Genomic DNA, 12,661 nt, shown 5'->3' with positions numbered 1-12,661 from the left:
TGTATGACCTACCTTCCTCTCCTCAATTAAGTGAGTTTAGGGCAGATTTCTCCATGTTCCAAACTCCCACGCTGGCCTGTAAGAAGGGGGAAGGAGCAGGTAGAGAAAGGGGGAAAGTGGCCAATGCACATGTGTCTATTCAGCAGTTCAAGAGCAAAAGGACAAATGGGAGAGCCTTCTTCACAGCTGCCACCTCCTGAGGAACCAAGGGAGGAGGGGTTGTTTGGAATGGACAGGAGGTAGTTGGTGCCACTTTCAAGAACAAGGCTTTACCTGAACAGAGGCTGCTTTTCACAATAGCCTCAATGATAACAGGACTTTATAATAATCCTCATACTGAGGGCTCCTCATGCACAGACCAAGTAGGAAGATATCCATACTTAATATCAAAGTTGCCAAAATATTTCCTTAAGGAGCTATTGGTTGGTACCTAAAATTCTTTTAAGATTTTTTTAAACAAAAGGTTCTGTCCCCAGTTGCAAAATACAAATTTTTAAAGTTTTATCAGCTATTTTTCTCTTACTAAGAGCAAATTTTGATTAGAGGACGGAGAGAATGAGGAAATAAGTAAAAGGGTGCTTTGGGGTGGAGAGGACAATCCTAGAAAGCAACTCAATTTTCCCAGGTACTTTTATCTTCATTATCTTATTGCAGCCCAACAATCACCTTTCCAAAAAAAGAAAGAATTATTGTCCCTAACCAACAGAGCAAAAAACTGGGACCTAGAAAAATCCTATGATTTTCCCAAATGATTTAGGGGAGACTTTTTAACATTCTTCACTCCTGTTCAGGCTTATTTTGATTTACCCATGACAACTGAGATGGAATAACCTAATCAATAAAGTGTATACGTACCACACAACAAGCAGTGTCTGTTGTCATTGTTGGGTTTTTTTTTGAGAGATGAATAATATTTTCAAACAACACATAAGGGCTTATAAATGAAGTTGATTGAAGGTCATTGGTAGCTAGATCAGCTGCCTTCTTTGCTGGGGATAAATGATGGGGTTTTTGCTTCTCGGGCTAATTTTTTATTATCCATAAAGACAGATGTTTGGCTAGAATAACATTATACATGAGCAGATATAGCCCAGAAGAACTGTATTCTTTCTGGTTTTTCCATAAAAGCACAAGTCAAATTTGAATAAAATAACAGATAACATCGAACAGTGGAAAAAACACTAGTGGAAACAAGTCAGGCTATCCTGAACCTTATTCACCTTATCTCTAGGAGGATGATAATTCTTGCCTCAGATATCTCAGCCAAGAGGACAGCATTTTATAAACCATAAAGAGCTAGAAAGATATAAAATAATTATTACCAGTAGTGATGTAGTATTGATATGATGTAATTTTTTGGATAAAAAAGTTTAAGGAAAATGCTGGACAAATACCACACCTGAGGATAGTAATCACAGGCTCTAGAATCCTAGTTAGTTCAAGGCTTAGTTGTCTTTTAAAAAGACTGAAGCTTTCTTTCAAGTTTTCTATGTGTGGACATGCGTGTATGTGATACAAATACACACATATATAGGTATATCTGTGTTCATACACAAAATACATGCATTTATATACATATACACACATATAGATTTATAAACAATCAGAACCACATACATGTTGTGTCAGCTTCTGTCTACTCAAACATACAATCAGGACCACTACAAGGCAAACACACACACACACTCTCACTCACTCACAGAGGCACTGTATGTTAACTTGTGTCAGGTCCCTGCTATATTATTTTGAAATAACTCAGACCACTTATGCAAGCAATAAAAAAAAAAAAAAAAAACTCCATTGGAAAGGAATTTCATGACAAACATCAGAATGAGAGAACAATCAGGACAGTGATTTTGCTCAAGGAACTATGTACCAAAATGCCTATCCAGATGACTGAGCATACAAAATGGCACCCAGGCCCATCTCAGAGTTCTGGTGGGAAAAGCCCTGGAAGTTGGGGAGTGAGGAAGTTCCAGTACCTCCAGCCTACCAACTGTGCCAAGGGATAAGGTTCTCCTGCCCCAAGAACCCATCTCCTTTGATCATCTGAGGCTCAGTGACCTTGAGGGACAAGTTCAGACTTGGAAAATAGAAAATATAAGTCTGACCACACTCATGACTCCAAATATGTGTCACCTGCCCAATGTTCTAGTACAAAGAAAAACTTTCCTAAATTGTCCTGGGGCAAGTGCTCCGCCAAACAAAGAGAAGACTGCCAGGCAGGGAGAGACAGAAGGTTTGTCATACCCTCCGGGTGGAGCAGCAGCATCAAGCTAGCAGATTCTTGCCACTAGGGAGCAGGAGGGCCCTCCAAGGGGGCAAGAGCTTACCCCACCCCAGGGGCCCCTTTGGGCTCAACCTTCCTCAGCAGGACCGGGGCGGGCCAGGGCCAGACTTCCTTTTCTGGAGCAGTGGGGGCTGTCTTGATGCTTCCTGGAGTGTGTTTGCATGTGGACAGCCAGGTGGTGGTTGCGATTGAACGTCCTACCACATTCAGAGCACTGGTAGGGCCGCTCGCCCGTGTGGATGCGCTGATGCCGGAATAGGTCCGAGGGTCGCCGGAAACCCTTGCCACAATAGGTGCAGGTGGGACAGCCCTGGCTGTTGCCGGTATGCAGACGCTGGTGCAACAGGAGGCTCTTCCGCTGCTCAAACAGGCGCAGGCACTCGCTGCAGTGGTATAGCCTAGATGCCCGGCTGGATGAAGGGCGCTGCTCCTGGCATAACTGCCCAGCCAGGGCCTGAGGGCTGTCCGGCTCTTCAGGGAGCCACTGAATGATGGGGCCTGGCACCACCACCTCCCCTGGCTCCAGGGGGGCAGCAGGCCCTCCCCACGTATCTGGCCAGCTGCTCTGGGATGCCCAGTCCTCATCCTCCAAGTGGCTACGCTGGTGAATGGTCAGGTTGATCTTTAGCCTGAAGCTCTGACCACAGTCTGGACATGGAAAGGCCCGCTCTCTTCGCCGGGGGAGGACACGAGGGGGCTCACTAGCAGCAGGAGGCAAGGGCTTCTCCCTTCCCCGAGCCCGGGGCAGACCAGGACGGCCTCGGCTCAGCTCCCTTGGCTCAGCCATGTCTTCCCCGCCTCCGTTAGAGACTGCATGCTCTGCTGTGCTGGAGCCCTGCCCCAAGTGGGGCTGCTGTGGGACTGTCTCATCTGTTGGACTCTCTGATTTGATGCTCACAAGTCCATGATCTGGTGAAAAGAATCCACATGCGATCCTTCAAACAAACCAGAATCATTTCCATTTCCATGCTAATCAAATCCACACCTTTTATTCCAGTCCACCTCCCACAAAGCTTTCCTCAACCACTCACACCATATGATTCTCTCCCTTCTCCACATTAATGACACAGAATCCTAGCATGCTGCAGTGGCAGGGACCTTCAGATCACCGAGCCCAGCCCTTGCATGTCATAGATGAGCAAACTGTGATGTGACGTTTGATGAGACACACTGCAAGTAGGTGAAAGGACTAGCAATCAAGGACAGTAAAAAGTACTAAGCTGAAAAGAATACAGTGTTTTGTCTGACTGCAATTCTCTCCTGGCTCCATTAAGTTCGAAAGCAGAGGTTTGTTGGAAATGAGTGGAAGGAAAAGTGCTGTGGGGCTCAATGAAGGAAGACCACCCCGTGGCTTTTAGCTGCTGAGCCAGTACACCCTCTGGAGCTGGGCTTCTGGTCTGAAAGGACTGAATGAAATCCCAAGCACTTTATGAAGCTTTCCCTGACCGTGCATCCCCCTACCATTATCTCTTCTATCTGAATTTCTGTAGGAGTGCAGTCTGAACCATACCACCCTGCATTTGAGTCCAACTTGCTTTATACCATTTTGTTTCTTCAAATAGTCTGTACTTCTAGAAGGCAGGGCCTGTGGTTCTAGCATTATCAAATAAAATATTGTAAAGAAAGTGGCATATATACTTGAAGGCATTATATAAACCATGAACTATCATCATCATCATCATCATCATCACTGTTTCTATTATCATCATTCTGTCCATAACAGGAGTTTGATAAATACTGCCTGCCTGCCAAAGCCCAATTGTAGTGGTAGCTAGATAAAGACTAAGCTAGAAGAGAGAGAATTATGGGAAATCTCATTTATCCTAGAAAACTGCTACACAAGCAGGAGCTAAGCAATTTCCTGCTACTCTTTTCTTCCTCTTACTATCCAACCAAAAGGGTAGGTTGTGTCTTCTTGCTATAGTCCAAGGCTCATCTTACCTCAGCACAGACAGCAGGGACTTCCTTGATATTAGTTTAGTTTGTTTGGAGCCGAGTCTATTCCATACTAAGGACAGTGGGAAGTTAGTAATGGAGATAATGGAGGATAAATGAGTGAGGAAATTAGCAATGTGCAACTTAGCCAGGGGATAGGGGCCAATATACAAGCAAAAGCCCCAAGTGGAAATAAGGGGTAAAGGGGTGAAAAAACCCAGCATCTAGATCCTCCTATTTCCCAAACCCTATAGAAGGTAATCCCATCACTGCCACAAGATTCCCCTAGGGGCAGAATTAAGTAGATGAGTTGAAGGTGGCAAGAGGAAAGAAGCAGAACCTTTGGAGCCTAATTCAAAATCAGCCAACTAGAACTTTTTTTTTTTTTTTTTTTTTTTTTGACGTTGGCTATAGAATGGGTATTCTGGTTCAGTGAAGAGAGAGCTGGGTCTGAAGTCAGGAAGACCTGAATTCAAATCAGGCCTCAGACACTTACTACCTGTGAGACCCTGGGCAAGTCATATAACTCTGTTTACCTCAGTTTTCTCAAATGCAAAATGGGGACAATAATAGCACCTACTTCCCTCCAGGCTTGTTCTAAGGATCAAATGAGGTAATATTTGTGTTGTACTATTATTAGTCTGGTGTACATGGGAAACACTTAACACATGCTTTTTCCCTTCCCCCTATCACTTACCCAGTCTCAGATAGGGCACAATTTCCCTCTGTGGGAAGGCTGATACTTCTCCATCTGGTGGTTCTTCCTCCTGTTTAATCGAGGACAAAACATTGATGCCAGCTGGGGAGGGCTCTGTGAGAGAGAGAATCCTATTAAGGTCTTCCTTGGATGCTGGATGTCCTAACTGGTACAAGAATGGGGCTCAGCATCACAGTTTCCCCAGCGGTATGAAACATCTTTATACACTCTGAGCAGATACCTACTGGTAAAGGAGGATCCCCATCGGGTTCCAGATTGAGGACCTGAAGTCAGTCACCCATCAACCATGGCTCAGGAGGTTAGAGCACAGAGTTAATGAGGCCAACATCTCGGAGGCCAAGAAGCCCAGGTTGCTGTTAGCCTGTTAATGACAAAAACTGACATTTCTATAGTGCTTTAGATTTTACACATTTTCTAATCAGTCCTAGGAAGTAAGTGGCATCTGCCTATTTTGTTCATTATACAGATAAGGAAACTGAGTCTCAGGGAAAGTCACTCAGCTACGAAGGGTCAGGACTCCCCAATTCTGACATCCGCTGGTTAATTTCCTGAGTTTGGACTGTAACAGGCTGCCCCAAGAATGTGGAGATATCACAGAGATCAGACATACACACACACACACAACAACAACAACAACAACAACAACAACAACAACAACAACAAAGTTAGGTCAAAGCAAGTATATAGTCAGTAGTAAACGTCTTAGTCCTAAGAAAGCAAACAATTCTGGAGATTAGAGAGTATAAAAGGGGAAGAGGAAAAAGGGAGATACTTGTGTCTTTCTGAAAGGTGCAGTGCTGTCAGTTGTTCTTGATCCCTATGAAGATCTACATACAAATGAGATTAAATTAAGGCAGAAATTATTTCAATCTAATTTAAGAAAAATTTTTTGATCACCAAAGTTACAATTCCCAGGGCATTTTCCCCCCTAAATGTCTTTGAAAAGAAAAAACCTCCTCTGCTGCAACCAAACTGTTATGATCACAGTCTCCAAACTCATCTGGCATTATCTCAATTCTGATTAGTTTCCTCTACCCCAGAAGTAATGCAACTCCCCCTTAGTTTATCTATATATATTCAAACTAAGATCAAGTTCAAGTCCTACTTTTGCTAAAAGAGCCTTCCTTGACCATCCTGATCTTTCCTTTGATCTAATGCACTTATTCTCTATGCTCTTTACTTGGTTAAAGAAACAAAAACAAAAAACCCTACATACCATTTTATGACATCTTTTGCAATAGCATCTTTTCACAATAATGTTTAGATTTTTATGTATGTATATTTCTTACTAGATTAGAAGATCCTTTAAGAAAGAGACCATGCCCTAGAAATAGATAAGCGCTGACATTTATATGGAACTTTAAGGTATATAAACTACTTTCTTCACAAAACCTCTGTGAAGTAGAAAACATAAATTATTTCCATTTAGCTGATGAGGAAACCATGGTCAGAGAGGGTAAATGACTTCACCATGAACACAGCTAACACTAATCTTTTTGAGGTCCATACACGTGATTTCATCAGCACAGAGAACTCCCTGTATGGAAATGCTCTTCACCACTGCAGATCTATAACTTCTCTGTGACTAGTTGCTTAAGGCCCAGAAACTCAAATGACTTCCCTGTGATTACATAGGCAGGACTAGAACCCACTATCCACTCTATCATGTTATTGATTTATCCCATATCAGTTAGACTATATACATCTTTGTAGCTAAGGTAGTTTCCAGCACAGATCTTTTCACAGGGAAGGATTATTTTTGTGAATGTGAGGCCCTGTGCTAGGGAGCACATGGGATGTAACAGGCATAAGATGTAATCAATATCCCTGGAGAACCTTTTATCTATTAGGGAAGATAGATCACTTATATGTATCCACATAAACATAAGGTAGCACTGCTAAATGGGAAAGAGAAGTCTGACTCCATAGTAGGGAACTTTGGAGCTGGAATCATAAGATCTCAGATCACAGACTGACCATTTATTCTCTGATTGATCGCAAGTCAGTCTCTTAACTTCTGTGTCCCACAGGGTTAGGATAAGGACAGTGCTCTAGAAATCTTTCAATTTTATATACATTTGAGTTATTATGATAAGTGCAAAATCAGCAACACAGACAGGAAGCTCTATCAGAAGATGAACAAGGGGTGCAGGTCAGAAACAGCAATCCTATAGAAGAGCATAGGATCAGAGGATTAGGATTGAAGGGAACTCAGGACCTAGTTAGTCCAATTCCCTTCTTTTTCATTTAAGAAAACTGAGACCCAGGGACTGAAGTGACTTATCCAGGATCAATTGAAGAGACTGTGAGGATCAGAGGTAGGATGTAAATTCATGTCCTCTGATTCCAGAGTTAATGTCTGCTGCACTGTTCCATGAAACTTTGACAAGGCTTTCAAGGAAAGGCAAAATTCAAATAAAGAAATGAGGGGCAGTCATTCTAAGCTGAAAGACTGTTATAAGCAACAATGGAAGTAGAAAAATGCACAATCCATTTATGGAACAGTGAGTAAAAACTAGTCCACTAGAATAACAGAAAGAACACTTGGGTCAGTAATGCTAGGTGAATAACCTGAACCTTGAGTTTTAATTACTGACATTTAATAATGATATGAAAATGAATAAAGTGACTTCATCTCTGTGGGTCTTATTTTCTTTAACTGCCAAATGGGTAAAAACACTTGAACTTATTTACCTCAAAAGATTTTGAGAAAAGCACTTTGTGAATCTCAAATATTTTATGAAATTGTGAGTTATCACTGTTATTGTTCAATGAGCGAAAGAAGAATGGGTCCTGTCCTAGAACTTACAGCCCTCAGAAAATCCCTATGCTTCCCTTCACCACTGGGAAGGCTGCAGCTACAGAAAACTCTCTAAGCAGTTCTAGCAGTGGGGCTTCAAGTCATATGCCAAATGTTTATCTACCTTTAGCTACCACTCTGTGCTCTGACTCACCAGTTAAGCTTGATTCAATCAGACTTCCTTGTGTTTCTGAGTCTTGATGATCTGTAAGAATTGGTTCTTCCTTTGTTTCTCCTTGGGCAGGTTGAAGGTGCTTGGAAATATACTCTGGAGAAGGTAGGCCTGGAGTAGGGGGAAATGATATAACTAACACTGAGTAGAATATATAAATAGGTCCAGGGTGAATCTTCCATATTTCCAGAATTCACCAGAAATCTCTTGGAATTTCTAACAGAAACTTAACAAATATCTAATAGATAATACCTATTATCTCACATATACTATCTAACAGATAACTTAATTCTCAGGTGGCTATTTTTCTCTGGGGCAGTGACTAGGTGCAGAACCACTGACTATCTTATACTTGTATCTCTTTCAGAATCCAAATCAAATCTAGAATGTTAGAACTAGGTTAAGACATTAGAAATGATCTAGTCTAGTGGCTTCATTTTAAAGACAAAAAAAAAAAAAGTGAGACCTATAATGATGAAATGATTTCACTATTTAGCACTAAGAATGAGATCTATAATTGAAGTCCTCAGTCTAGTGTTTTGCTTTTAGAAAACATAAATTACCAAAATACCTAATTCCACCCTCCCTAGAATACAAAGGAAGTGGGAATAGAAAAGCTGAGCACAATAAATAAAAATAAACGCTTCTATTTCCTCTTAGCATTTCATTCCCAAAGTCTTCCATATTGTTTCTACCTCATACTTACTAGTACTTAGTTTTCCAGGACACAGTACTTCCTCATCTGAGCCCCACTGGTCCTTAAGGCATGGTTTTTCTCCTCGTTCAATCTGAGAGAGAATATCAGGTTTGGAAACAGCATAGTCTGTGCACAGGATGGAAGAAGAAGACATAATCAGTCTGATTCCTGAACTGGGAAGATAGATTCAACCAAGGAGACAACAAAGCAAAGCACTTCATGTCAATCTGGAACACATTTGAGAAACACATAATCATCCGATTATGCAAAGATAAAGACCAAGCCTCCCACAAGTCAGTACACAAAGGCAAAAAGTACTGAGATCAAATAAAAGTCAAATTTCGAATTGTATACTCCTAGAAGCTCTTTAATGGGGAACAAGTCTGGTACCTTACCCAAGGAGACCAGCATCTCATAGTTGCCCCTCATCACGTGCTTGTAAAGCTCCTTCTGCCACTCCTCCAGCTTTCCCCACTCCTGCTCCGAAAAATACACGGCCACATCATCAAATGTCAGGGGCACCTAGAATCACAAGTATCACACACTCTCGCACACATACACTCTACTTGGGTCTCACAAGTTCCCACCATTCCTAGGCTAGAAGAGATTACCTTAGGGACCTCGCCCTTGCTCCCCGGGGGGAGCCGCAGGATCCAGAAGTTCCTGTTTCTCAGCAGGTTCTCCATGTTCTCCAGCCTTCTTTGGAGCAGCCCGTAGTCTTGGAGTAGGGTGCCTAGCATGGCCCACCTGCCCTCCAGCTGGTTTTCAATCTCCATTGCCACCCGCTCACAGTCTGCCAGTTTTTTCTCTGCTGTCCCTGTCCGACCCTCTAAAGTGAATAATCGGGCCAGGCACAAATCCACCTTCTTTTCCACAGCCTGAATGGCAGTCACCACAGTCCAGAGGGTGATCTCTGGGGAGTGCAGACATGAATCTTTCTCAGGAGACACCTGCAGAGCTGGGGAGGTCAGCAAAGCTTTCAAGGATCCAGATGGTACATCCTGCTCAAGGACCTATTAGCAAAGAGAATTAGAGATAGTCTCAGGATTATAGGATGACACATTGTTTTATTTTTTAAAATCATTTACTACTCTAAAAAGAAACCTGGGAAGAACAAGCCCTAGGCTTTAGAACTCTCCTATTAGGTCCCTCCACTTCATGCCCTTCCTGAGAAATTAGTCATGGATTTCCCTAAAGAAACTTTCAGGCCTACTAGACAAGATGGTATTCATTAAATCAATAAGCTTTTAATTGAGTTATTACTGCATTCTCAACACTGTAAAATATATAGTAGGCCTTTATACTATCCCACTCAAGCACCAGCCCTCTTTACCTAGATTAGTACAATAGAATTAAATACAAATTTACATTTGTAATGTAAATATAGATATTTAATAGGCATATCTACTTCTACTGTTCTTTAAATTATCTCTTTTTTTTTTTTTTAACAGTAAGTGTCTAACACCTTACTAAAGTCATAAATTACAGAATAGGTGTCAATCTGAATTAGTAGATGCAGACTCTTTATAGCAAATTATCTATTCTATATACCAATTCTCTACAACAATCTAGCCAAATTATATTTTAAGTTTCAAAATCATGTACCTGAGGAATAATTAAAAAAGAGTGTGTATGTGTCTATCAGAATATTTATAGCTTCACTCTTTGTGGTGGCAAAAGAATTGAAAACAAGTAGATGCCCATAAACTGAGGAATGCCTACACAAACTGTGGTACTTGAACACACTGGTATTTAATAAATAATGAGGCCAGTGAATGCAGGGAATCATGGAAAGGCAAATGAACTGATGTAAAAGTAAGTATCAATACGAAAATAACATGTACAATTGCTCATTTATAGCAATGTACATACTGAGATAATAAAACAATCAAAAGTGAATGCAATGAAATTATAATGACCAAGCTTGGTATTAAAGAAGAGATTTGAGAAGATATTTTTCCTTCATTTGTTCAGAGATGGGTCACAAAAGGTGTGGAATTCTGCATTCAATGTCTGTCTTTTGTGAAATATTAGCTATTTTTATGGAGCTTATTTCTTCTTTATTTTATTACAAGAGATGATAGCTGTCTGAAATAGGACTGGAGAAGAGAAATGTAGGTAATTTAAAAAACAAAGGAAGATAAAAAATTTTAAGTAAAGAATAAATGTGGTAAGATGTATAGAACATCCAAAAGTTCCAAACTAATTACTAAACACAGCCAGACACTGTCAAAATTCATCCGATGAAAAAGGAAATTTTTCTTCCTCCAAATAAAAACTCAAACAATAGAAAATACGTCTATGGTCTAATGTTAAAAATTGGACTAGAGTCAGGAAAACTGGATTTCTTATTCATGTCTCTGTCATTAATTTGCTGTGTGGCCTTGAGGTAAGACACTTCAATCACTGGCACCTCATACCTGTCCTCCCCTCATCCCACAAAGAGTCAATGTTAATGGAGGAAATCATGCTGGAAGAAAAAAAGCAGACATTATTAACACAGTTTAAAATTACTTCAAAACTCTGAGTCTGTGATTCCAGTGATTCTTGTCCCTGACCTCCCAGGTGAATCCCTGGGAACCTACCCAAAAGTGCTGTTGTTTCCTTGAATTCTTCAGAAATCAAGCGGATGCTAATGGAACAGAAAGCATAAGAGCTATTTATGCTTCCCTCTGTTCGCTCCCTCATTATAGAATATGTCCATCTTTTCAGTGTCACTACTTGAAAAATGTGTTTGCATACATTATATATATATACACGCGCATGTATTTTCTGATATGTTTTGCAACACAATTGGTTTCCTTTGTAATGCTATGTGTTTTATGTCTTCAACAATATTCTGAGGAAGGGTCCCTGGGCTTCAGCAGCCAGCCACACAGCAGCACACGATTTTGGAGATGGCATGCTTTAGACCAGTTTTCTTGCACAATTCTTTGGAAAACTACCCTTTGCGGGACCCAAGGACTACAAGAGTGGAACTTAAGCTTCGGATCCTTCAGCCTTACAAGAGAGGCCTACCCTGAGACAAGAAGGGACTTGACCACCATCACCAAGCGTAGGTGACTGAGGCACGAGTCGAACAGAAGGCTTGGGACTGGAGAGCCCCTGTTCTTCCCGGCGCCACGGTCCTCAGACCCACAATCACGGCGGATCACAGCTATCTACCTCTAGCCGCCGTTGGGGGTTGCGCTCCCACAAATTGGGCCGGCCGGCCGGCCAGGGGTGGGTGGGGGTGGGGTTCTCTGCTTCTCAGCAGCGTCCTCCTGACTGGCTGGAGCGCCGCCCCCACCTGAGCTCGGGTCTCCCGGGCCCGCCCATCCTACGGCGCTCCCCTTCTCCGTCCGCGTCCGCGGCCACGGCCACCGGCAAGGCAGGGCAGGCCGAACCCCGCAGCCGGAAATGCCGGGAGGGCCACGGACGCTGTGGGCGAAGGGCCTGAGCCCCGCGCCAGGCTTCGAGGACTCTGGCCTGCGCCGCTCTCCTTCCCCACCACCCTCCTGCCAGCCTCCGCCGCCCAGCCTCGGGGCTTACCGGAGCCGGCGCCGCCTCGGCCATGGTCCCAGCCGCCCCGCGCTGGAGGACCTGCCCGCGGTCTGGGCCCCCGGCAGGAGGCCGTCGGTGCCGGGGTGCGGAGCCGGAGCCGGCCCGCGGACGAGACAGCGGACACCGACCACACGAAGCAGTAGGAGCCAAGCCGCCCTCGGGTCCCTGTCAAGCCCCGCCCCGGGCCCCAGGACACGTGCCGCCGGGCGCAGCGAGTGTCCGTCTGAAGAGCCGACAGCGCTCCCTGTGGCCGTAGGACCGCACTGCGCAGCTGCCGAGCGACCGCTGCTTTGTTCCGCCCGGGCTGCAGGCTCTCTAGCAGTAGCCGGGGGGAGAAACGCAAAGTGGATTTGGAAAACCCCCTTCGCGATCTGCCAAGCTAAAATGGTCTCGGCGAGAGCCATGATAAAGGTTCCCCTTTGTTCTGATGAAAAGAGTATTTCCAAATTGGATGTAAAGAAGGTAAAAACAAATGTCTTTAAATTTGAGGATGAAAGCCCCGGAGG

At 43.2% G+C, this 12,661-nt stretch overlaps 1 protein-coding gene across 4 annotated transcripts; it reads right to left on the bottom strand.

The window, feature by feature from the left end:
- Positions 1–871: 871 nt before the first annotated feature.
- ZNF783 (zinc finger family member 783) lies at positions 872–12,441 on the bottom strand. Of its 4 annotated transcripts, none has more exons than XM_031939350.1 (7): positions 12,144–12,441; positions 9,224–9,625; positions 9,008–9,089; positions 8,622–8,738; positions 7,898–8,050; positions 4,923–5,036; positions 872–3,199 (listed from the first exon to the last, which is right to left on the bottom strand). In XM_031939350.1, the coding sequence occupies exons 1-7, from the start codon at positions 12,165–12,167 to the stop codon at positions 2,358–2,360; spliced, it is 1,734 nt and encodes a 577-aa protein (XP_031795210.1). In that variant the 5' UTR covers positions 12,168–12,441; the 3' UTR covers positions 872–2,357. The 4 variants fall into 4 exon arrangements, with proteins under 4 accessions (XP_031795210.1, XP_031795208.1, XP_031795207.1 ...); XM_031939348.1 differs by having other exon boundaries at positions 872–3,225; positions 4,923–4,992; positions 9,008–9,134; positions 12,144–12,440; XM_031939347.1 differs by having other exon boundaries at positions 9,008–9,134; positions 12,144–12,439.
- Positions 12,442–12,661: the final 220 nt, after the last annotated feature.

Source organism: Sarcophilus harrisii, chromosome 5 (genome assembly GCF_902635505.1).
Source record: "Sarcophilus harrisii chromosome 5, mSarHar1.11, whole genome shotgun sequence".
NCBI classification, from domain to species: Eukaryota; Metazoa; Chordata; class Mammalia; order Dasyuromorphia; family Dasyuridae; genus Sarcophilus; species Sarcophilus harrisii.
This window is presented reverse-complemented; position numbering and strand designations above follow the sequence as displayed.

Excerpts from the sequence above, each read along its gene's own strand:
- ZNF783 (XM_031939347.1), bottom strand. The coding sequence starts at position 12,167 with ATGGCCGAGGCGGCGCCGGCTCCG. Across the intron at positions 8,739-9,007 it reads TGAGATGCTGGTCTCCTTGG|ACTATGCTGTTTCCAAACCT; the intron begins GTAAGGTACCAG and ends TCCTGTGCACAG. Across the intron at positions 5,037-7,897 it reads GATTGAATCAAGCTTAACTG|AGCCCTCCCCAGCTGGCATC; the intron begins GTGAGTCAGAGC and ends TCTCTCTCACAG.